At 41.5% G+C, this 25,533-nt stretch overlaps 1 protein-coding gene across 1 annotated transcript in view; it reads left to right on the top strand.

The window, feature by feature from the left end:
- Positions 1-25,533, top strand: part of THSD7B (thrombospondin type 1 domain containing 7B) — a 228,588-nt gene that overhangs the window by 96,867 nt on the left and 106,188 nt on the right. Inside the window, exons 10-13 of the mRNA XM_088521788.1 lie at positions 1,835-2,069; positions 4,256-4,371; positions 12,010-12,142; positions 13,178-13,281. Of these exons, the coding sequence (XP_088377914.1) occupies positions 1,835-2,069; positions 4,256-4,371; positions 12,010-12,142; positions 13,178-13,281 (588 nt within the window). The remainder of the gene's footprint in view (positions 1-1,834; positions 2,070-4,255; positions 4,372-12,009; positions 12,143-13,177; positions 13,282-25,533) is intronic.

The following is a 25,533-nucleotide window of genomic DNA, read 5'->3' on the forward strand; positions in this document are numbered from 1 at the left end:
TTGGCAATTATCATTAAAACTGCCTGCTGTTCCTAGGGCACTGTGAGGACTTGATCTTGCAAACCCTTACTAATGTGAATGGTCTTTATTCATATAAACATCCTTATGCACTTGTAAAGAAAATTGGAATCCTTCAGGATGAAAACTGCGATGTAATTGTAGATTGATAATAACTATATCTAAAGAAGTGTTTGAGCTACAAAATAATTCAAATGAAAAATGAAGTTTTCTTCATATTTTCTGTAGAGGGGACAAAATACAGATAAACATGGAATTAGAAAAGTAGAAGAAAATCTGAATAGTTGTTAATGTTAAGAAATGAACACCAGAAGTACTGAGATCTTCTGGTCTGAAGTCTGAAGGACTTCTGGATCTGATTCTGGTTCAAACACTGGGTGTTTTCTCCAAGATGTTCACCAGATCCCATAGTATAAGGAGCAGGGGCATCTGATGAAACTAAAGAAGCTAAAGCAGGTTCCAAATGCCTAAGATAGATAGAGCTGTGGACATGAGGTCCGTGGTAGGGCTGCAGATAGGGTTTGGAGGGGATGGGCTCTCCAGATTCATTGCTGAACCTCTGTGAGCTGCAGAAAGTGGCCGGGCTCTCGTGCTGGAACAGGCAAGGGCAAGAACCGCTCTTTAGTTTTCCTGCCCAGGAGAAATTTCCAGGAAGGAAAGCTCACTCTGGAGGCCCGTTCACCTCCCCAGTTTCAGCTCCCTCATGACTAAACCGTTCAGAGGGTGAACGCAACGTGGAGCAGTCCTTGCCAAGAAAAGAAGAGAAAGAGCGCAGTAGTGGTCTTGGTTATCCAAATCAGTGTGCTGCCCAAGAAATTACTGCCCTTCTTTTCCTTTTCCTAGTGTGAGTGATTGGGGCCATTTGGGGTCACACGTTATGTGCAGGCGCAGTCCTGCGAGGTGCCGAGCGGCCCTTTGAGGAGCAGCGGCCCTTCATCTCCCCGCAGTGCTAGTGGAGCACTGAGGTGCTCTCTGCTTGGGCATTCCAGTCCCAAGACTTCAATTCTTAAAACCTCTAGCTCTAATTTTGATGTGCTCTTGCCATGTCACAAGTCGCCAAATTTTCCCTCTTGGAGGAGAAGGATTTTGATTTTAGTAATTTTTCCTCCTTTCATCCTGAAATGACATTACTCACTGCATTACCTTGCTTTTGCATGTCCGATTCTTTCATGGAATAAATTCAGCTTGCTGGTTGGAATTACAGTAGTTTAGCCAAATTTTTAGACATCAGTTTGAAAGTGGTCGCCTCAGAAAAGTGATGCTTCAAACTCCAACCCTCTCTCTCAAGATGGTCCTCTTCCTTCACAGGTGAGGGTAGCAAATGGTATAGGGATACAACGTCCGAAACTGTGGTGCAGAACTGTATGCAGCCCTGTGCTTTTGGTCTGTGCATGAAGGGAATCTGTGTATTGGAAATGCTCCTCCTTGGGGAAGTAGTAAGGAGAATGAGCATAAAAATAATGCTTAGTTTATCTTTAAATCTGACTGTGGGTTTGCTGGAGCTGGTGCTGGTGCCAGCTGTGAGTGGGAGTATCAGTAAGGTAGCTGGGAAATGCGCTTCGCCTCTTTCTGTTTTCATTATACGTCCGAATACAATTTTATGCAAGGCTAGTTTAATGGGGAAACAATATTTTAGAAGGTCGTTATTGCAGCCATAAAGGTCAGCAGCTTTATTTAAGCTGTATTTATTTATTTATTTGTAACAGGAAAAAAAGGCACTGAGTGGGACTGTCATTTCTGTGTATTTTTTTTTCCGTGACTTCCTCCTGCCGTTGGCTCCCAGGTATAATAATCATATTCCTTGGACCATTTCCAGGTGGTAAAGCCTGTCCGCCCGCGCGCGCCCTGCGGGAGCACCGCGTGTGCAACGAGCACCCGTGCGCGCCCGTCTTCTGGGAGACGTCGCCCTGGAGCGCCTGCTCCGAAGGGGCCCCGGCGTCCGGGCCCAACGGCACGGTGGTCTGGAGCGCAGAGGCCGCCTGCGGAGTGGGGCTGCAGACCAGGAGCGTCTCCTGCGCCAGGAGCGGCTCCGGCCACGTCGCGCCCAAGAGGTACTCGAGGAGGCTGCGGGCGGCCGCGTAGGGCTTGAGCGAGTGGTTGTAATTAAAACAGATGAAATACGGAGCGTTCACAACTGGTCTAGGGAAACCACAACTCTCAAACTGGTCTTATTTCCAGGCGAGTTCTCCACTATTCCCGCCCTCCTATGAAACGGATACTAATATATATTGGAAAAAAAAATCTGGCCTCTTTTTAATGCTATACCTAAAAGCAAGGGAAAACCACTTTGCAGTGGCATAGCATTTTAACCTTGGCTCTTCTAATATTCTTGTTCACAATTTGGGAGAATGTTTTTCCTGAAAGAGAATTTTGAGGAAAATATAAACTAGCTCTGAGCATAACGTCTGTCAAAGAATTACTAACAATGATCTAATAAAATAAAAAAATAATTAGGCCTTGTATTATGTTTACCCCATAATAAGGCAGAGAGGTGTGTGTGATACGTATTGTTCTGTCGATTTATATGGTTTTTGTATTGCGATATCAACACAATGAAATTATGTATTCTGCAGTAAACATATTCGGAGTTTGACTTTGCTTTACTAAGCTAGGAAAAAGAGTAGCACAGATGTTTTCCCTAATATAAAAAAAATTAAGATACTGCTAATTATTTTTGCACTGTTAATGAGTCTAGAGACTTACAGCTGAGTTTCATTTCTTATTGTAGCTCTCAAAACAATCCTGTTCATATAAGCAGACTGAGTTGATTTCAGTAAAGTTAATTAAAATTCTTGAGGTTAATGAGATTAATTAAATAAAAGCAAAGAAATCCTGTATTCATTTATAGCTAGTGTCCATTGATATGCTGTAGCTTTGCCTACTTAAACATACTGTTTATGGTTCTGTGTAATGTTTAAATGGTTGTTTGTCCCCTTCACTTTTGAGAGAGTCTAAGGGGAAACAGAATTGAAAAGGGAGAGTAAATATTCATGGAAGTCAGGCTGGGAGAAGGAGAAAGAGAGCCCCGGTCTCCTTTGCCGCCGCAGCGCCGGGCGGGTTGGGCGCCCTTTGGGCTCAAGAGCTAATCTGCAATTGCCGAACCCGAGGCAGATTGTTCAGGGGCACCTTTTATATTAGAGTTTTTGAAAGCTGATCCAAAGTCGTGTTGGGTTTTTAAAGCTGCTGCAGCTATAGTGCTGCGGCTTCAGGAATAGGTTGTATTATGTCAATAAATAACCACTGTGTGTTGGCATCCTGAATTTTTCCTATTATGTGGTTTTCCTGATTTCACAAAGAAAAATTACACGGTACTTTGTGAAGAAGGTGCAGGCCAAAGAAAACTGAATAAAACCAAGGAGTGTGCAGAAAAACCTTTCCATGTCTTACTGGATAGGTAACAGAATTCTGTCTTCTAGAATAATCATGCTTAATGAGAAGAAATGCCTCTTTGTATTTATTTTCTTTTAAATTATACCTCTAAGTATCTGATTACCGTCTTGGTCACAGAATCATGACTTGAAGATTTTTTTTATTTTCTAGCATGCTTTAGTGGCATATTCCTTTTCTAAATGTGCTCATTTAGTTGCATGCGTTCCTAGGTATTTTCAGGTAGCTCGTCTCAAAAAAATTACTAAAAATTAGAAAAAGCCGATTCTCTCCATGTTCTCCACTTGAAATGCATGATGTGCCTAATCCACAAATATTGCCCCTTTGTCACCCATGCATTTTTAATTGTTAACTCTTTCTGAAAATTTTATTAGAATGTGCATTACATTTTCATCATTTAGAAGTTAAGAATTAATTAAAAAATCACAATGTTCTTATTACTATACCATGTTGTATAACGTTTCGAATAAAAATCTAGACCTCCATCGGGAGATGTGCCTGCAGGTTCCTATCATACCTCAGGATGTATATTTATTACTATTGCAAATAGTTGCTTTCTTCAGTAATAAATACAGCTCTTTTGCTCCAGTGAGCATCGTGTTTTAAGCATCCTATAGAAAGTTACATTCAGCCTTCAGTCAGCGGGCCAAACCTCACATTTTTTCAAACTACGCAAGTGCACAAAATTGAGTTCAGCTACATGAGTGCAGAAGAGAAGTGAGGCCTGCTGTGCGCAGGAGCGAGGTCCTCGCTGTGACACACACAGCCTGACAGCTCTCTGCGGAGGAGGATGTTTCCTGCTGTCTCATTCCTGACTGGTGCTGCCGTATCTCTGTGTCCGTGTTAATAGATGTCCAGAATCCATCAGGCCTGACGCGGTGCGACCGTGTCCTCTGCTCTGCAAGAAGGACTGTGTCGTTACGCCCTTCAGCGAATGGACTCACTGCCCAACGATGTGTCAACCAGGTAAGCCTTTAGAATGAGAAGGAAATATTGTCAAAACCATAGCATTCATGGCATTTTCATATCATGTTTTCAAGAGTATTCATGTGGCTCACAGTGCTGTTAAATAATGAATACACAGGTGAGCAGATGAGTCTCCGTGTCTTCTGAGATTGTGCTCAGATAAGTAACAACTGTCTTGAGGAAAAGGTCTGTCTTATCAGATAATCAAGTTCTTTAGCCATTCCTAAACATGTTTTTCAAACAACTCATTCATGTTTGAACTATTTTTAAACAGACGACCATTTAGAAGAGATCTTAGCTCATTTTAAGTTAGGATAAACCATGCTGACCTGTGATTTTACTGTGCTCCCCGTGGTTGCAAACCTTGCTAGAGCTGCTGAGCACCTGAGTTCCTGTAGAGAGGGCTCCTGCCCTGGGAGCTGTCCCTCCGCCTGCAGCCCTGTCCATCTCGCACTGCACTTCAGCTGCAGAGACCTTGTCTCTGGGCTACTAGAGAACCACATTTTCATATGTATCCAGGCGCTGGGATTCTAGTAGAAATACATGTCGTTGCGTTAATATTGAGGGAAGTGCCACTGTAAATTGCAGTTTTTCAGTTTTTGTTGTCAAGACTTCTGGCTACATCTGAAAAGCAAAGACTTCATGTTTTCACAGAGAAGGAAGGACATGCACTAAAAGGTCTAGGCAGAAACCTGCCGGATTTCTCGACATTTGTTGTGGCTAATCCATGTGTTCCTGGCAGCAACGCTGCTCTAACGGGTCTTGGGGATTCCGTGGGCAGGCTTGGGCAGCGTCTGCAATGCTGAGCTGGGAAACGCCTGTGCCAGGGCAAACAGAAGTGACCAGCGTTGCCACCTTAGTGAGCAAAGAGAGAAAGGAAGGACAAATACACGAGCCCCTCCTGCGGTCACATCCGTGGGGCACAGGGGATGCAAGCCTTGTCCATCAGGGGGATTCCTTCCTGCAGGGAAGGCAGAGCAGGATAGGGGAGACACCGAGCTGTTAAGGGGGATTGGCTCCTAATGAACAGATTTGGATGTACAAGCTCTCTTTTATTTGGAATTTCTTCTCTGCTCCTGGCTGCGAAACAGCCTGAAGCCCAAGTCCCCAGCATTGTGTTGCTATATACAAAGTTGCTATTTTATGTGAAAGGTATTTCTCTTGACAAACGTCAATGAGTATAGAGGGTTGGGCAAGTTGCTCCTGTGCTTTGCAGTGTCTCTTTCCTCTAGTTGGTAAGCTTTTGTATGATAGATGTTTAGCAAAGTTTCTTTATAATGATTTAGTATTGGGTTTTTGTGACAATTGTGTGTGGTTCTGTAATTGTTCAGATGAAAGTCCCCCTAGTTATCAGAATACTGCCCTTTTGCTGGCAGCTTCCTGGCTCTTCAAAGATTCTCAGTGGATGCTCTGCCATAGTCCTTGTTAGATTTTACAGAAAAATTAGTTGCTTTCTAAAACAGTGAATCCTGTTTTAATTAGCAATTTATTTTTAGACTTTAAATGAGCTGCCTATGAAGAAGTAGAATAAATTACCTGGTAAATTACTTTGTTTATTAAATAATAGTCTACAATTAAAATGAGAAGAAATTAATTATTTAACCATCTTGGCAGTGTTATCGTTTTAATATAATTCTAAATTAAAGCTTCTTAGATGGGGGAGTTTGCTTTTTGACTGATCTGTTATTGATACAGCTGCATTGTAAGATTTCTTTTTTTAATTTACTTTGCACAATTTAAAAAAAACCCTCAGCATGATAATGAAATTGTGAAAACACTATGCATATGTGAGTTGCTGAGTGTTTTGATTTTTATAGAAAAGTTGTATTTAATGAAAACAATATACAGATGGTGAATTACTAAGCAGATCAAGCCGGAGCAGGTATTGAATGGCAAATGTAAAATTAAATGTGTACCAGCATAAGATCAGAGCTTAGGCAAACATGCAGTCTCTAAATCAGGTTTACACAGAACTTTACCAGTTAAGCTGTTTGTAGTTTATCTGAGCAAATGCATCCAACTTTACTGTCTAACAGTAAAAAAAAAAAAAAAGCTGACATTTCCCTTGCATTTAAATGTCATCAGACAACACAACAGGCTGTCTCCTGGCAAAGGATTATCTTGCACCTCAGGAGTGTAGACAGCAGTGAACTCAGGGCAGTAACAGATGGATGGACAACATAATTCACCAAAGAAGTGCAATTGATTCAAACACCTGTTGGTGAGTCAGGGACAGGGACGTTGTTACAAGTTATTGATTCTCTGCCATTTCGGATACTTAAAGGTGACAACTGTCTACCACACTCCCCTGTAATATATCTATTTTAATTGGTCTTTGAGGATAAACTGAGACGAGAATCAAAATACAGGTTCCCGAATGTGAAATGGTTGAAGTGAGCAGCAGGTAGAGCTTCTCCATCACTGGCAAACCCAGTGGCCAAGGGGTGCTGGGGCAGTAAATGATTTTGACATGGGTGATGTTCTGTCTGGTCTGTCAGCATAGATATAAAATGGAATGGCTGAAACGTGGCTACCAGTCTAAAGAAACCACAATGAATGCCATTTTTCATTGCCCTCTTGAAAACAGATGGTTCAAGTACAAGCGTTGCATGAAGTGACAGCATCTGGACGGATCGCTCTGGTCTAAAGCTGGGAATACTTAAATACATACATATATAATACATATATATGTATTTTCAGCTGACTTTTATTATTGAGAAAGGTGTGTGTGTGTGTATTAACCTAATCAGTAAGCAAATAGGTGAAGGTTTGTGCTTTCTGATGCAGCTGAGCACTGGGGAGGCCGGAGGCTGCGTGAGGAGGTGGCGGGAGCTCCAGGCTCCCTTTCTCCACGTGCATCGGGGCTCCCGCAGCCCCTCTCCTCTTCCAGCGCCGGCCATGGGTTTCACTGCTGCTCAGAACTGTAAACAAGTTTACGTGAAATGTTAGCCTGTAACTCTCCAATTTATTTCCCCCATGACTTAAAGCAGTTTGGGAATGAGTTGGGGCAGAAGTAGATAAAAATTTATAGCCTAGCCATGGTAAATAATTCTAGTGACCTTTACATTGGGTTGGACAGTTTCAGTCAAGGATCTGCCATTTTCTATCTCATAAAGAACCTTACCAGAGTTGGCTAGATTTAAAGACTTAGGCATTCAAAAGGTCTGTCTTCACAAAACTACTGGAGAAAACTTTGATTTTGGTGCCTAAAATCTTTAGGATCGACCTCGATCATGCCTGTGCTCACAAATCCTGTGCCGCTTGGCCTGTGCATGTCCCCTGCAGTCAAGAGCAAAGAGGCTGAAGCTGAATGCTGCCTGCAGAAGCTGTCCCAGCTATTCTGGCAAAGTAAAGCCAGGCAGAATCACAAAATCACAGAGTGGTTGAGGTTGGAAGGGACCTAGGGATCGTATAGTCCAATCCCCCTGCTCCAGCGGGGACACCCAGAGCACAGGGCACAGGGTGGCATCCAGGCAGGTTTGAAGATCTCCAGAGAAGGAGACTCCACAGCCTCTCTGGGCAGCCTGTTCCAGGGCTCTGTCACCCTCACAGGAAAGAAGTTCTTCCTCACACGGAGATGGAACTTCCTGTGTTTCAGCTTTTACCCATTACCCCTTGTCCTGTCACTGGCCACCACTGAGGAGAGTTTGGCCCCATTTCCTTTACATTCTCCCTTCAGATATTTGTACATGTTGATCAGACATGTGCATGTACATCTCCTCTCAGTCTTCTCTTCTCCAGGCTAAATAGGTCCAGCTCACTTAGTCTTAGCCTTTTCGCAGTGGTAAGTTTGTACCTCTTCTGGCAGTGGCGATTCATGTTTCAGAGCCCTGGACAATTGCCCTGGGGCAAGTGGTGGGAGTTGATGGGCAGGGGAGTCAAGGGTGCAAGTGTAGCCCTCAGAGCAAAAAATACAACACTGACTCCGTGGTGTTGTATCTACACAGCCTATTTAGGATATAGATGTCACAGACTAACGGCTTCATGTATGTAGTGGTGATTGAGTGGTCTTAATCAATGACTTAAGTAAAGCCTAATTTTAAAGTTTAAAACTGTCCTGATTCATGGGTTTTCCACACGCTCCTATCACAGCGATCTCCGAGTGCCTGATACGGATCTGACAAGCGTATCCAGGTGCCGCAGCCAGCACGGTGAGTGATGAGCACTGTCGGTCGCCCCGTAGACTCAAATGGCATAGTCTAAATGTCTCTGTCCTTCTGTCCCTGTGGTGGCAGATTGGCATTTCTTTGAAGAAAGGAAGGGAGATGACTTTTAAAATCCTAGAAAATAGCCTGCGCCCCAAACATTCTCAAGTGGCATTATCAAAGTTGCAAAGTCAAGGACATAGGAGTTAAGGTTGTCTTGAGACCCTGGGGTTTGATCTTTCAGGAGGACAAGCAGTCATATCTGTACTTGAAATCAGCTGAAGTTGAGCTTTGAAAGTGCAGTACTAAATAATGCTAATACTCTGGAAAATCAGACTATAACAATCTCAAACGATGTATAAAAACTATGTTCATTAACATTTGTGATGAAGGCTGTAGAAAAGCCAATGAGGAAATTCAATTTTGAAAATGGGGTCTTAGTAATGTGCAGTAGATGTTGAGGATAATTTAGTTTCTTCAGGTGGAGAAAATTGCTATGGGAAGCTCATTTAGATTTGGTACTGATTAATAGAAAGGAAATGGCTAAAAGTCTAATGGTGGGAGATAATTTGAATGGAAATCATCTCAAAGTGACAAGAGTTCATGATTCTTCGGAGAAGGAAAGAATGGCAATATCATCAAGACAGGTTTAAAAAAGATGGACTTCAACAAACTCAAAGAATTGGTGGCTATATCTCGTGGGAATGTGTGCTGTGCAAACAGAGCATGGAAAATCTGGGAGCTACCAAGAAAAACTGTTCTGAGGTCTGGAGCCTGACTGAGCAATTACACTGCTTCCCATCTTGAAACTATTTCAATAGTAGATAGGGATGGTAGCAGAGGTGAACAAATGTGTGCATGCGGTAGAGAACTTGAATATTCAGGCTTCAAACTGTGAAAAACGAAGAACCAAGAACACACCTAGCATGGCTCTGTTTTTTTCTTTTCTCATCATCAGCATTGTTCAGAATCCTGATTCCTTTTTGATTTTCACTTGTTTCAGAAAAATGAGAAACAAGCGTGTAACTAAATTTGGGGCTACAGTAATCCCTAAAAATATTGAGATGGCGAAGTAAGTTATGGGAGGATATTCACTAATAAGAAAAATTGCATAAATAGAGTAGCTATAAGACAAACCTAAATAAAATGTATGTCTATTACTTAATGAGGAAAGAGGGAAAGGCAACATAGAGAATGCTGCCGTTCTTTCAATCTGCAGCAGGAAAGGAATGGACTAAAAATATGGATTTCACTAAAATAGGTGTTTTCATGTCAGTAGGTCTGCATGAATAGAAAAGGAAGTAATAATACAATGCCAAGGCATTTAATGACTGCCTGCTGGGATAGAAATTGATAGGTCCTAAACATTGATTGGCCCTAAATTGATACGGACTAAACAAAACCCAGTAATATAACAAAACAACAGAGAGAAAAAAAAAAAAGGAAATTATGGATCAGAGCTCTTAATTGTGTGGGGAAAAAAAAAGAAGGGAAAAACATTAGTCAAATTATAAACATCTTAAATATGAAAATGATAAACTGGACAATGTGGATTTGTTGAGAACAAAAACTGCCCAGGGAGTTCAGCCGACGCTCTTCTCTGGATGACGAAGTTGGTCTATTGTGAGCGTGAAGGAAGTGGTAGATCTTTGACCGAGGAAACTGGAACATGTGCCAAGGAGCGTTGTGTAGAAACTGTTCTTGGTCCAATTCTATTTGATATTTTTCTTAACAACCTCAGAACTTGAATAATAACATTTGGGGATGATACATAGCTGGAAAAGGTAGCAGATGCAGCAGGCTATATATTAAGTGATGTTGAAATCTTTGAGAAATTGCTCAAAACGTCTGGGGAGGGAAAAATCAATTGCATAAAATGGGAAGTAAAGACATCAGTACTGTCGCAAGGACCCCTGGAGATATAATGGACTGCAAAATGAATGAAAGTCAACAAGTTAAAATGGTAAAACTCATATTGGTTTTAAATGGTCTTGTCATATATAAGACATTAAAGGTATTACTGTACATTGCACTAGTGAGGCCACAGGTGGGGTTCCTTGGGCACTGTATTTTAAGACAGTCACTAGTGAAAGATGGTTAAAGTAGGACCTATAAAGAACTTGTTTTGCCTAGTCTAGAACAAGGAAGACTTAGGGTGGATGTAAGCCCTTCACCTTTTATAAAGGCTATTCAGCAGTAGATAGTGATCACAGCTTTTTCCATGTGTGGTGAAGTAAGGTAAAAAGAGATCTGCTAAATTCACTACAGTGGTGATTTGGGTTGGATTTCAGGGACAAGTTCTCTGTGAGGCTCTACTGGCACTGCAGCAGGCATCCAAAGGGGGTTGCAGACCACCGCAGCGGCTGTTGTGTCCTGGGCTGTTGGGGATTGCCCTGGGCTTCCTGCTCCTGCTGCTGGGGAGGCGCTGCCGTGGACACCCTCCGGATGAGGTGCCCCGCACGTCCCAGCTTCCCCTGCAGTCACCTCAGTGTTAGCACTGCCGAGGACGAAAGCTTGCTGGGCTGATGCTTTTAGAGCCGACCAAGTCACTGGATTTGTATCTTCTGTTTGACTTTATCCTGAGCCTTCAAAATAACATTCGTACAAGGGGGCTATTTTACACACCATTTTTCTCTCTTGGACAAGTTAGATTTGTGGATGTCCACTATTGAGAGGCATGTTTTCTTGGTCTGTTATTTATGTAGTTCTATCAAGATCCCTTTTCAATGTTCAGCCATCTGTTTTTGAAGGGGTAACACAGGAGCAGTAAGAGCACAACCGCCCTGCATGTCACCTCTACCAGCTCTCAGGCTCCACTTCCACCCCTGCACAGCCAAGGAGCCCATTCCACCCCGTCTGTTTTAGCCTTGGAATGACACTGGCCCTGCCCCTTTTCCCTCTTTTCCTCCTCGCTCCTGCTGCGTTCCAGCACCCCGTGTGCTCTGGTGCTCTATTGCAGACTTTGCAAACTGTGTTTCTACATGGATTGACCTTGCATTAGACTGATGTTAAGTTTAAATTACCCTCTGTTGGCTCATGCTCCTCTCGTGAAGAAGTTACCGCTTATAATTTCCAGGCTCTCTAAAAGCTGAGTTGCTGGCAACTGAGACCACCAGAATATGTTCTCAAGAACCAAATCTTTCATGATAAGTTTCTTTTTTCCTCTTTATTATAGATAGTTGTTAAATCTTATTCTTGTCTGATTTGATGTTCTGTAAAAAAAGCCTTTTTTTTTCTTTTTTTTGTTTTCTCTTTTTCTGAGACTATTGATTTATAAACCTTCCAGGTGCACTTCTCTTGAACTGCTTGTGATTCTAAAGCAGGCAGTGATATCTTTTGTTACAAAGTACTGCTCCCCTTGCTTCTTTGGATAGCCAGAGGGCTCATGTTCTCAAAATATAAATGTAATGCAAGACATTTTTTAACCAAGACAGCTAGATCATTCACTCAGGGTGCCAACTGTGTGGCAGGCAAATTTCTGTTTGTTTTACAGGCAATGCCACAGCAATAAAGCAGTCTCGGTACAGGATAATCATTCAAGATGCTGCCAATGGGGGACAAGCCTGCCCAGACACCTTGTATGAAGAAAGAGAATGTGAAGATATTCCTGTCTGTCCAGTGTATAGGTAAAAAGAATTAGCTTCAAACCAATTTCTTGCCAGTGGCTTTCTGAATTTCTAGAAATTAATCTTGTGGGATCATCCCGTACCGTTTTTACCAGCAAATAACACACAACTGGAAAATGCAGGTTAGAAGCAAATCACAGTGTGTGAATAATAAACCTCTTGTAAAATGTATAGTACAAGTAAGTACAATTTAAATTGGAGATTTCAGTGGATCTGGCGTCATCAAAAAAAGCACAAGTAATCACACCTCCTAAAAAAAGGTAACCTCTGGGTTTGAAATATTTCAGAAAGGTATTACTAGGAACTCCTCCCTGAATATATGCAAAAATCATTGTAATCTATTTTGGGACCACAGGCACTCAACTGTCTTTATCATAATTGTATGCATATTGCAGAAACCTTGTCTTTTCTCCAGGCTCTCTCATTGCAGTGAATAATATGCACTTTAAAAATTTCTGATTAGACAAACAGTACAATAGGGCAATTTCTCACCACTGTTCATTAAAATTCTATGACCCATCTGCTGCACAATGTTAGTAAATAGAAATGTATTAGATCTTTCTGTATAAACCTTCAGCCCACACGTCCTTTAGGACATGGTCTCAAAGCACAGTGCAAAACTGAATGTGGTGACAAAACGGCAGTCGTGGTAACGCTCAGCTCTGCAGAACTCTGCACTGCATAACGCAGAAACCAGATCATGTGAAGCATCAGCTATGCAAGGAGGAGGCTGCAGGAGAGCCAGGCTGCAAAGCCCACTGAAGCTCTTTTATGTCATTTTGAAGTATGCCCTACAAAAATGAGGAAAGACATCGTGGACAGGGGATGAGTGTGGTTTTCTATAGGTTAATTCTCGAATCCAGGTGTTGCTTGGCTGTGCGTATACCAGGGGTAATTCTAGCTTTTAAAACTATTTTTCCTTAGGTTTCTGCAGCATCTCATCATTGGTAACTCAGATTTCTGAAGTTTTTGCTTGTAAGATTAGCTGTCGTCCAGTTTTCACCACTTCAGTAATTAACCTTCTTCTTCTAACAGGTGGAAGACCCATCGATGGAGTCACTGTGTCTTGGTGCCGGATTCAGTGAGACAGGATGTGCTAGGACACAGCAAGGCCTGCGGACATGGTTTACAATCAAGAGGTAAAATTCCTCCACGCAGTCTCCATGTGTTTAAAACATTTGGTGGATAAAACATTTAAGTAGGGTCTTTATTCTTTCACAGTGGCTGATTTAGAAACAAGATAACGGAAGTGTTTCAACTGTGATGTGAAGTGTTCTGGAAAGTACTGCTGTTTTGGAAATCAAAGCTCCAATATCATGATATTGTGGGAAGGGATATATGCTTGATATGCAGTTATCATTACAGTAACCCGTTGTTCCTGGCTAAAGATGAAGCACATACTTTTTGAAAGAACTGCCCGTGGGCCTCTATGGAGTAATCCGTGGTTGCTGCTACAAAATGAAAAGGGAAATTTGCTCGTCATTTGAGAAGGATTTACTAGTAGTTTGCTTGAGGCCAAATTTGCCTTAGGACTATTTGAAAAGTTCAGTGTGGGAAAGGGTTTGGGCTCCTGCCTTTTGTGTGATTAAGCACTTGGAAGATACAGTGATCCGAACAAAAGTATCTGAACAGAAATGTTAAGACGAATTTCACGATTGAGACTGTGAGATCAGAGTCTGGAGTGATGCAGCAGATGGCTTAGAGATTTGACTGTTGTCAGGCTGCAGGGAAATCCAATAAAACCTTTAATAAAAGGTTATTTTTATTGAAAAAATACTATATAGGTATGCTAGCTAAAGAAGCTTGACATAGTAATTTACTCCTTCAGAAGGTTAGAACCTATTCTTTTAAGATGAACTGAATTTGTTACATAATCTGGAAACAAAGGAAAAGAAAGAAAAGCCCTGACAGTATGTGGGCTGTATCTGAAAGAAAAAAAAATGTTTCAAACTAATACTCAAAAGAGGAAACGTCTTTAACTAGGTTTTGACCACAAGCTTTTCCTCAACGTTTTCAAAGCGAGCTCTGTAAATTGTCCTAAAATTTATTCCTGCTTCTGTATGTGAAGATAATCTCTATGCTCCACTAGATGCACAAACTTTGTATTAATATTACTCGCACGGAATTTAAAGAGTAATAGAATAGTATCATGCTTATTTTTTTGCTCTATGAAGAGCTCTTCAGCTCTCAACTCTTCAAATAGAAAGGTATTTGCTGTTTTGGGTATAATCATGGGAAGATAATTTGATAGCATGGTGGGTTTAAGCAAAAATTATTTCAGTGCCGGGTTCACTTTTTGTATTTAACAGTGAGTTTTCATTAGAGCTCTGGTTTTCATAATCATATGATATGATAGAACCAATTTGCTGGTTAGTACTCAGGTTGAATGGGGTTTCAGGACGATGAATCCTTGGGTGAAATCAATGTAAGATTTTCAGGATGTTTTCTGCAAATGAGGGGAGCAAACTCCATGGAGAAGCCAGTGAAAGCAGCCTCTGAAACTAGCTCTAACCATGCTGCTTCTGAAAAATAAAGCTGCCAGATTTGCAGAGAGTCTGTATCTTATCGATAAAAGTAGTTAATGAGGGAAACTTTTAGAAAGCTGCTGAAAGTCTTCAAGAGCATCTAGGATGTGAGGAGAGTGGATGTGCCACCAGCCCTGCGGCCAAGCAGGCTGAGCGCTTACGCATCTTGGAGGAGCTTCCCTGATCACAGATCTCAGCACTTCAGGGCTTGTGGTCCTGTCATTCTCCAGCCTGAGGGGGTACTTGGGGGTATTTGAAGGTGAGCCTGAGGGAGCTGGATTATTTGTTCAGCCTCGAGAAGGCTAAGGGGGCTGTTCTTCAAGTGTTTGGTGGTGGTGGAGGGCTGTTCTTAGAGAGAAGATGGAGCTGGACTCTTCTCAGAGGTGCATGGTGAAATAACAGAAGATAACAGCTGGTCACAGCGTAGTGAGGTAGACTCCTATATTGCCCACAGAGACCTTAAATTTTCTTCCTTTGAGATCAGTTTTGCCTTGTGCAGGCGTTGAACCTCCAGAAGTCCCTTCCAACTGAAATATATATTGTGTGATTCTGGGAGTCTATGTAAGTCCTTTAGGGGAAACTGCCCCATCAATATAAGGACTCCGGGTGTTATGGATACATCTATAATATACATATAAATATATATATGTATGTTTTCCTGTGATATTCAGACTTTCTATGCCTGAGTTTGCATTCCAGGTACCAGCAGCGCTCCAGACAGTAATTGGCTTGCACTGTAATTGGGGTGTACAGTATGTCAGCTGGTTTAGCCACTAAGTGCTTATTTTCCAAAGAGCATTTATATGAATTTGCCCAATTTCTTTTTTTTCCCATGTAACAGCAATTACCCCTTTGCCATTGCAGGTAATCAATCTTACTATATTTTAAAGCATGCATTTTTAGATTTTTTCCCCCATCCATATCATGTCATGTAAATAAAAGGATTTCAGTTTTCAATGACTGTCATATCTGGCCAATTATAAGGGCATTAAATCCATATCACTTGCTTCTAAATTTTGAATGTGAGTGTGTGTGGAGGGAAAACAAGTCTGAAATGGCTTTCAAGGTTTATTCTTTCTCTAGGAGGGATTCTGAGATGCTACTTACAGTATCTTGCTTTATGAATATTTTCTCTGAAATTGCATACAGAGGTACCATGTAACATGTTGAAGATACCAGAGTTTGTGAATAATAAGCAGAATAGCCAAAGAGATGACAGCCCTCTGAAGCTGCAGTTCTCGTGGCTTTATCTTGGAATGATATTACATTATAATACTAATTGCAGCAACTTTTCCTTTTGCATTCGACTTCAGTGGACTAACTTATGCAGACAACAGTCATACACGTGTGGGAAAAACAGCAGTTAGGGCTTATTATTTAAACTTCATTAAGGAATGATTTGCAAAAAGCCCTCCTGTTAGGGCACTCCAGAATAAAACAAGGTGGGGATTTTGCTCTTGCTTGGCAGTGACAGAGACAACATTTCCAAGAATAAATGAAGAGTTCTACAAGCTTTTTTTATTGCTACATAGCTGTCATTTTCCTCGACAAGTGACTAATTTACTAGAAGGTGTCAAGACTGTGAGAAAATTGCTTCTGCTTCAGATGCCCTTCAGTGACTTTAGTATTCACTGATGTTTGTGATGGAGGATCCTCCAGAAATGACCTGTCGCTTTAGTGCTGACACCATCAGCCACCTTAGCCATTTACATTTTGGGGGAAAAATATGTTGCTCATTACAAGGGATTGTTAACATTTAATTAGTGCATGGAAAGCCTGTTTTAAGCAAGTGTCTTTGAAGGCTGTTTCAAAAGCTATGGGATAAAATAAATAGACAGGTATTACAGACCAGACTGATGTAATGAGGCTCCACTTTAGGTGCAGTCTTGGAAATACAGTGACAACATAGTTATGAAAAGTAGTTACTTTCCAAAGAAGCTGTGGCAGTGGAACCCATCGTGTCTTGTTTCTTCTGTTCTTGCCACATCGTGACTGTGATTCATTTTTGGGATTTGACCATGTTTTTCCCCCATTAACATAGACCTTGTGTCCGTCTTGGACCCGTAACATTCCTGGCAAGGATCTGGAAGCCGTGGGAGGCAAAGCAGCACATATGCTTAGAGAATGATTTCTTGATTTATGTAGAGGAAAACAGCAATAAAGCCAGCTGTGCAGTAATGAGAAGCTGCTTGCTCCGCCTGGGAGAAGCGCGCTCGGCCTTGTCCACCCGAGGGCACGGGCTGGATCGACACGGGCTCGCGTTGCTCCCGCCTCGGCACGCGTACGGCTGCGTGTGCTCTGCTGCTCCTCTTTAACCAGGCTGGAAAATCCATACCACGTGGAAGTCATTAGATCGCTGGGGATGAATACGATCCATTTCAGGGAAAAGGTTGACATAAGAGTTGGCAGGAAAAAATAAGGTTCCGTGCAGCACCAAATTCAGGGAGTTCAAGGCACCTGTCTCTTTCCTTCCAGGTTTCTGGCTCTAGGTAGGAGATTTTGCAATAGCTGTAGTGATACTGCAGACAAGGCTGGTTTTAGACTAAGCTGATCAGACATTTATCTTTACGAGAAGAAAAAAATCTTTTTTGGGTGTGTTTAAGCATGAGGATTGTTTAATTAAAATCTAAAATCTGAACAGAGTTGCTCTTACAAGCATAATTTTTAATAAATTAGTGACATAAATTAATACTTGTTCCTAAAAAAGATGAAAGAGTGAATTCTAGTGTTGTCTGTGAACACCACATTTACCGACATATTTCAAACAGAAATCTTTTAGTTGTATTATCTAATGTATTTTCAAGCTGCAGCATGGTAATGGTGAGGTACATTACTCTTGTTTCTACTGAAATTATGGTAGCCTAGTTGTAATGAGTTTTGCCATCAAAAAAAGCATCGTGGTAAATAGCCAGCACATCTTATTGCCCATTACGCGTGTGGTTAATATAATAGCCGATTAGCTAAGTAAGCAGGTACGCACATTATAGTTTCAGTTGTATGATCTTACAAAAAGCTTTTGCATGGAAATGCCCATTTTGGGAGTTATATACTAGAGCTGCTTTATAATTTACGGGTTGCAGACTGTGTGGTAACCAAAGGTTTGGTTTTGAATGCACGTATGATAGTGAATGTGGCAGAGACAGCCCTGTGCCATTAGGAGGTGACATTTTAGGAGCAGTATTTCACAGGAGAGTCCCAGCTGTAAGTCTATCCAGTTGACAGCAGCCTGCCTGCCCCCGTAGATCCCTCCAATACCAGCATCAATGGGAAAGGACCTGACTCGTGAGCATCACTGAGGACTCCCCACTTCTTGCTGGATGTCTGCTGGTGTCACCGGCCTGGGGGCCGGCTCGGGATCGGAGGCGGCGGGGACACGATGGACGCTGGGGTCGGGAAGCTCGGTGGGCTGCGCTTGGAGTCGCGGCGGCTCCGGACGTCGCCGTGGCCTGGAGTGACAAGCAGTGAGTTTGAGCAGCGAGTTTCTGCCACGCGTTTTGTGGAGCCCCGGGCTGCGGCCCAGTTTGGAGCAGGGCTGCCCGGGAGACACTCGCCCGTCAGGGGCCGGCGCGATAGCACAGACGGAAAATAGCAGCTGACACGGAAAAGAGTGGTTAGAGCAAGGACGGGAGCAGGGTCCAGGTTGTGCTGGCCCTGGCAGGAGGATTTGGGAAGCGAGACCTGTCTGTCAGGTGGATTGACACTTTGCGGGTGGCCTTTTCCAGACGGAGAGTCCCCACGCACTTCCATGCTCTCCATAGTGTTTCCTTCGTGTGGCCGTCGCAACACGCGTACGTCGGTGCCTTAGCAGAGCCTTCACCTGTGCAGCCTTTCTAGAGAATATTATAAATTCTCGAGCTCGGCTTTATCTGTGTTTTTGTTTTCTCATCACCAATAATGCAATTTTTACCTTGTAAACACATGGAGGGAAATAAGGTGATAAGAGACAACCAAAACAGAATCGATTTACTATTCTTTGCTCTTGATAATCTAATTTCTGTCTACAGCAAGACAGGGGGCCGGAGGATAGGCAACAAGGTACATGGAAAGCAGTACAGATAATATTCCTTTGATTTTTGGAAGAAATGGAATGTGGTCGCGCGTGTTACCCTCCCTGTGTGCAATAGGGAAGCACGTCCTGGAGAAATACAGGATAAGGTGTTTGTGCAAAAACACACATGCAGAGCTCCGTTATCACTTGTTTGCTGTCAGTCTGCAAGGCCACCTCGGATGGCTTCCTGCGGGGCACGTTCCCTCCTTCCCTTCAGTGTTTTCACTAACAATGCAGGTAATGAAACGGCACATCTGTAGCACATCTGGGCATATTGCAGGTTGGGGATACTTTAAAAAGCAAGATAAAGATTCAAGTTGGATAATTGGAGAATGCTCTGACATTATAAAAGTGAAGTTTTTGTTAAAGACAAAAATACAAATGTGCAGCCCTTGCACTGTGTGCAAACCTGGGCAGCAGTACTGCAGAACTGGGTCAAGAATTAAGAATTATGGGTTATGAGGTAGTAGCATTATATTATTGCAAAAATTGCAAATCATAAAGTCATGTATTAATTTTTATTGCTGTTCTCATCTTTCTTCACTGTCAGAATGTCTGGAATTCTCTACCTTTAATTGCTGTTTTGTAAAAATATCATCCCAGTTATCAGAGGAGATCAATCTTTCCCTTCAATCTTTAATTTCCCCTCCTAAATGGAATCACAGCCAGTCCTTGTATATAATGCCTTCATTTGTTGAGATTCACCTATATTTTTAAATAAAGCAAGTTAGCCACTGGCAGGAAAAATAGAATGAAAATTCAATGATAAAAGGCTAAAAATATAACTTATATAAGTATAGCTGTATCTGTTTTGCTGCACAATAATTCATTAATAAACCTAATTATATGTCTTAAGCCAATATAGGATGCAAAACATAAGTAAACGTATAAACCAGGAAAGGAGGATTATGGTATCATGTTGCGTAGTTATGTCCCTAGTAATTCCAGTTAGAAAGCTGTACATCTTCCTTGAAGCACAGCCACATGCTTATTGATTTGTTCATCAAGTTTAAGTAGAACCTCTTGAATATGTTGGGCCTGAAGAGATGAGAGGGCTAATATGGTATTCCAGTACATTTAGGAGTACATTTAGATACAGAAACCAACACTTGTTTGAATAATGGATTACAATTTTTGTAGTTTACACACAAGTTTAAGAAAATATGACTAAGTCTTGCAATATTGTGATTGCAACAATCTGAAATTATAATGAAAGACTGTTCCCCTGGCTTATGGACAGACCATGGGGTTTATTCAAGCTTTAGAAAGTGGAGCTCATCTGGAGCAGGAGAAGAGGGTAACAGGCTTATGAGGCAATGTGAGATGTGGCAGATAAATCAATCTGAGGATACCGTGGCCATGTTTGAATATCAAGCAGTTTGATTTATGAGAACTGAGGTGATCTCCTCCTGCAGGAATCATGCCAGGCCCATTTCCTGAAACCTGGCAGTGTAGCATGTGCGGGTAGGTATGGGCAGTGCAGGACTGGGATCTGAACCTAGATGATGATGTGGGGGTTGGAAATAGTCCTCACGTAGCATCGCAGCCCACTCATCTCCACGTAATGTGTTCCTGTAGACCATTTTGTCTTTACTTGGGTCTTAGTTGATAGGACAAGAGGAAGAAAGATTGATACTGATTTCCAGGGGCAGGTCGTTCAGAAAAGAATGATAATGGACTGCCTAGCTTTTTTCTTGGGAAATGCCAGCGGACACTGCAAGCCAGGCACTTAAAACAGTGCTGCTGTATTCCAGGTTGAGAGCAGCTTCCACCTCAACTATATCAGCTGTAAGAGAACTGGCATGACCCTACTTTATAGCTGCTAACTAGTAGCAGGAGAGACTCCGACTCATTTCTGTCACTGCAGTCTTGTGCCAGCAACAAAATAATTGAGGAGACTCTTAAGAAAATTTGTCCTGACAGTGCTCTGTATAGTGCACCATTTTATCTAGAGGCAATTCAGTAATCTGTAGTCTTCCTGGAAGATAAAGATGATGAAGAGTAAGTCAGATAAATTACATATATTTGATTTCCTTCAAAAGCAGGGCATTTTATTCAGTTCTATACAAGGAAGCAAGCTGGTTTTCTAGCTTGGCTATATACTGTTCCTGTCTGATAATCAAGGCAGGCGTATCTGCATCTTAGTACCACACACAGCATTTATTTTCTGGGGAGGAAAAAAAAAAGGCAAAAAAACAACCACCTTGATCGAGTAGAAAAGCTTTTGAAGCCAGAAGGCATAAACAGTGAAAATGTATATTACAAGTATGCACGAATAGAAGGATTGTTAAAAGATCAAAATAATGAGGAGTAAAGCAGAGAACATCAAAGCTTTCCAGGCTATGTTTTTCTGCCTTGATTAGGAGGAACGAGGGAAGGGAGGGAGGGAAGAAGCTTTAGATCAATAGGAAATGGCCCCATCACCTCAAAGTTAAAGTCAGCAGAGCTTTACCATCCAAATGTGCACAATTTACAAGGATTGCTGGGGCATCTCAATCACAAGAGTCCCCGATGATCTGACAGTACTCACACCACATTTAAGAGGTACACAGAAAGCCTCAAGATCATCTGATCTGAAGGAAACACCTCTTCAAATGTAGGGTTAGGTAGATTTTCATTTTGTCTTTCATCCGCTGATTAAATTCAGCTCTCTTTGGTCCTCCTAAGATTTCTTTCATCTAGTGTGTAGTCTGTACGATCTAAGCAGCTTGTGGTGAAAGTCGTTTTTGGGGTCCTTTTTTAAATGATGGATTGTCATTAAACGGAGAGTATGGTAGATGAAAGTGGTCCAAGGAGAACCAAACTGTGCTGAGACATACTCAGGCAGATGAAAAACATAATGAGGGATGTAATGAAGAGCAATCGCCCCCTCAGACTGAAGACAGGCCCTTCCAATTATGACTTTTTATAGCACCCGCTTCCAGTGATTTTAAATCCTCATTATAAACAGTAGTTTCAGACTTGCCATTGGAATCTGGGAACCTCCTATGATAAGAATAGTAGGCATGGGGGGCATGTTTTGTGCAGAAAGCATTTTGGGGACTACAGGTGCATTGTAAGTAGATCAGATCATGTAGCCTTCCATGCTCTTAATCATAAATATGGGAACCATTTCTTTGTGTTTTGTTGTCATACAACCTGAAGCAGGAGAGTTTATAACCCTTAATATTTTATATGAACTCCTGCAACTGTCACTGTAACTATCCACCAAAAAATATGTGATCTTTTTCATATACTTTATCTCTTGCCCACTGCTGTGTCTGGTATCCCTGTGTTCTGTGGGTTGACTGAATTGTTTTAGTTTCTTAATGCTTCCAATTTAATTGAATCCTCCTTTGCTCTTGAGACATTTGAGTCTAATTTGATCTCCTTTCTGTTTGTTATTCTATCTCTCTTTCAGCTCCCTCTTATTCACCTTCCTGAGTTGAAAACAGTCCCATTCAGTACTGATTCAAATCCACTTTTTGCTTTTATAAAGTTTTAATTTACTTCTTGTTATGGCTTTGTTGTTTACAAATCCAAAGATAATTCATCCCAAAGCTGTTCCAATCTATGAGAAAATTGTTAAAAATTCATCAGAGCTGGGCATGAGATCTGAGGTTCTCTGGAAAATGGCTTTAAGGAGAATTTTTCTTCAAAATAGCCACTCTAAACTGGATACTTTGAAGCATGACCAACAATGAGCAAGTTTATTACAAAGCTTTTAAACTCTTAGTTGTCTGAAAAACATTAGAGATGGTCTTCTCCAAGCCATTAACAACAACAGAAAATCTCTTTTTTGTCCATAAAAGCTTGGTCAATTGAAATACCAAATTCTAAGCCGTTCCAAAATGATGAAGACAAGGAGTTTGTTCCTGCTGTATGATAACACCCAAAAGACTTTTTTGATGCTTGTCTTAAGCATTAGCAGAAGAAGAAATGGACAGTTCTGGTTTATGAAATGCTGATCCTGCTTAAACCAAAGACCTGTTAGAGCATTTGGTTTTCTGAGAAAAAAAAAAGAACATGGAACTCTGGTGAAATGAAACATGGGGATGTTGTAATGAGATGCTGAATTTGATTCATAACAGATATTTTTCACTGTCACGTTGCTGAGCTTTGCCCTGCCCTTGGGGAATCTTGGTAGAAGTTGCATTTTGCCCTTATCCTACGTTGGTTAGGAAGCACTTCTTCTTATTGGCTATTATTGAGTTAAGTTTCTTAGATAATTAATACTATTACTCTGCATGAATGCCAGCATGCTGAGTAGCAGAGCTCATCTCTTGCTGTAATCTTCAGGCACAAGGTTGTGCCTGATATGTGACATATTACGAACATGCAAAATCAATCCTTTCATCATGTTCGTTAAACCTGAGCTTATTACGTTATTCCAAGAGCTTCTTGTCCACAGATGAGGTTTTAGAGAAGAAGGTTTAGGTTTCCATTGCAGAATGAACAAATAACTTTGAGTCAATGTTATTTTATTTCAAAAATGCCACAATCTTACCTTAAAAGGGGCGCCCTGGAGTGGCAGTGTGGTGACTGGAGAGGACAGAGCTACTTATGAAGTGCTTGTACTTCAAACTACTATGAGTAACTGTGAAATGCTTCCTATTACCTAGATTCTAACCAACTTGCATGTATTAGGAAGATAAAAAATGATGGTTCCTAATACACAGGGGATTATTAATCATGAGGTAGAAGTTTTCTTTAATGTTCAGAAATATTAAAAAATCTGAACGGTGTTTTTGCCGCTTTCTAAAAAAATCTACTTACTGTAAAAGTAACAGAGCATCTCCCTTCTCCCCTTTCATTCTGGTATTCTCATGGATTTGTTTCTCAAATGACTCAGAAGAAGATTCCGTATAATGTTATGATAAATCAAGAGAAACTCCATCCAAAAAATTAGAGTTCCCCTGGAATAAAATTACTACACAAGAAAAAGGCATCTCTGTATTACAGCAGCAATAGATAGTCATGAAAAAAATGTTATCTTCTAACAAAGATTTTTCTCAAGTCAATCTTTTTTTTTGGCAGCCCCTGGTTTTGCTTTGTATATGCAGCATTTGTTAAAGGACTGCTCGTACTGACTTTGTAAAATCAGCAAAGTTAGGAATTATGTATTCTAATATTGGACAGGTTTTTCCCAAAGTAGATAGAATATTTTGTAATGTCAATTTTGGATCTTGGATGTGAAGCCTCATAGAAAATGTGACTTCTTACCTCATTTTTGGCTAATTCTAGCATCAGTTCAATTGCTCTTTCTTGACAGTCCCGAGAAGTTTCAGTTCTGCAATCCTATATTTATTTTCTTTGATATGTGCCGCAGGCAATGGAAATTTCTTCTAGTTATCTCGTGTCTTCTGTCTCTTTCATATTAACTTTTTGCATCTTTGTTTTTATCCCAGTCTTTGTGTTGGCGAGGGAAACGCTTGAATTAGAGCTGTGCTACAGGGTGGAACCTAAAGGACCTATTAAAATGGAATGGGCTTGTCGAAGGTCATCTATTTCAGCATCTGCTTAATCCAGGGCGAAGCAGATCAGCGCGGCCTCGAGGGCTGTGCTACGTGACGCGGCAGCACACCGGAGCACTGCTGCGTGCTAAGAGCATAGGGGATGCCAGAGCTGCTGCCTTATTTATTCTTTATGCCCTGGGAGGGCATCTTGATTAGAGGTACTTGCTATATGTGTGTATATGTAGGTGCTCTGGACAAAATTATTCTGCAGGACTGCACAGGGGTGTCCGAATAGGAGCACTTTGAGTCCTCTCCTGTGTTTATCCTCAGAGTGCAGGATTTGGCTGTGATCATCACAGAGTGCCCAAGGGATGAGGCGTAGGGAAAAACACAGGAATCCCTTTGTGCCTCTTCTGCTTTTGCTTATTTAAACAGGAGGAACTGGCAGCGAGGGCAGGAAGAGGCTCTGTGTGACCCGAGCTGGGGCTCTTGTCCCATGGTGGTGGCAAACAGGACCTGTGTCGCTTGGGCCAGTGGGTGCTTTTCCAAATGAATAAGCCTCCAAAAGCACAGGAAATGCATTGCTGCTTTAACATAAATAGCTATCTTCAGTGCTTAGTTTCACAGAATATAAATTTTCATCTAATCTAAGCACATCTGTTCATAATAATTAACTTCTGTGGCGTGTGAGAAGAGCTACATCAGCTGTACAGGGTAGCTTTGTTCATCACAGTGATTAATTGGAGCGTTATATGAAAATGGCTGCTTTTTATTCATTTTTGGTTTTAGATTGTGTATCTTGCCTTCTCCTTCGCTTTACTTAAATGTAAATACCTTGCAAATCCCGTATGAAAGCACAGACTTAGCAATTTTGAGTGCTCTGATGAAACTGGACAAAAGATGTCTCTGCTTGAATTGTCTTATCTGAAGACTTTGAAAGGTGCCTGTCCTTCCTAGTGGTGTGGATTTCACAGGTGAATGTAGATATTACAGTAAGCATGAAGGAAATTTAGAAGAATTACAGAATTCCTTATGAGCCTGATGGCCAGTATATCCAGGGGGGTGACATTAATAATGAACATTAGTGGTTTGCAGGTGGTCCTGTGGCTTTGCAAGTATTAAATATTTACTGTGAGAGAAATAATAACCCGAAGTGTTTCTAGAAATTAAATATACTTAATTCCTAGGCTTTCATTTAGTCAAATTTTGAGCGGGTGCGCTGTAGAACGTAAGCTCTCAGGTTTGTGAGGGAAGAAAAGCAGTGGGTACACGAGCACAGCTCGCAATTAGAGCTCAGCCCGCAGGTAGTTTCATCACGGGAGCCAAACGGTGCTTTTGTGCCATTGTATTTTCTCCCAGGGCAGTTGTCATCTTATTCCATTA

The sequence above is a fragment of the Tinamus guttatus genome, unplaced genomic scaffold, assembly GCF_059628265.1.
Source record: "Tinamus guttatus ecotype Peru unplaced genomic scaffold, ASM5962826v1 Tinamus_guttatus_pri_ptg000133l, whole genome shotgun sequence".
In the NCBI taxonomy this organism is placed as follows: Eukaryota; Metazoa; Chordata; class Aves; order Tinamiformes; family Tinamidae; genus Tinamus; species Tinamus guttatus.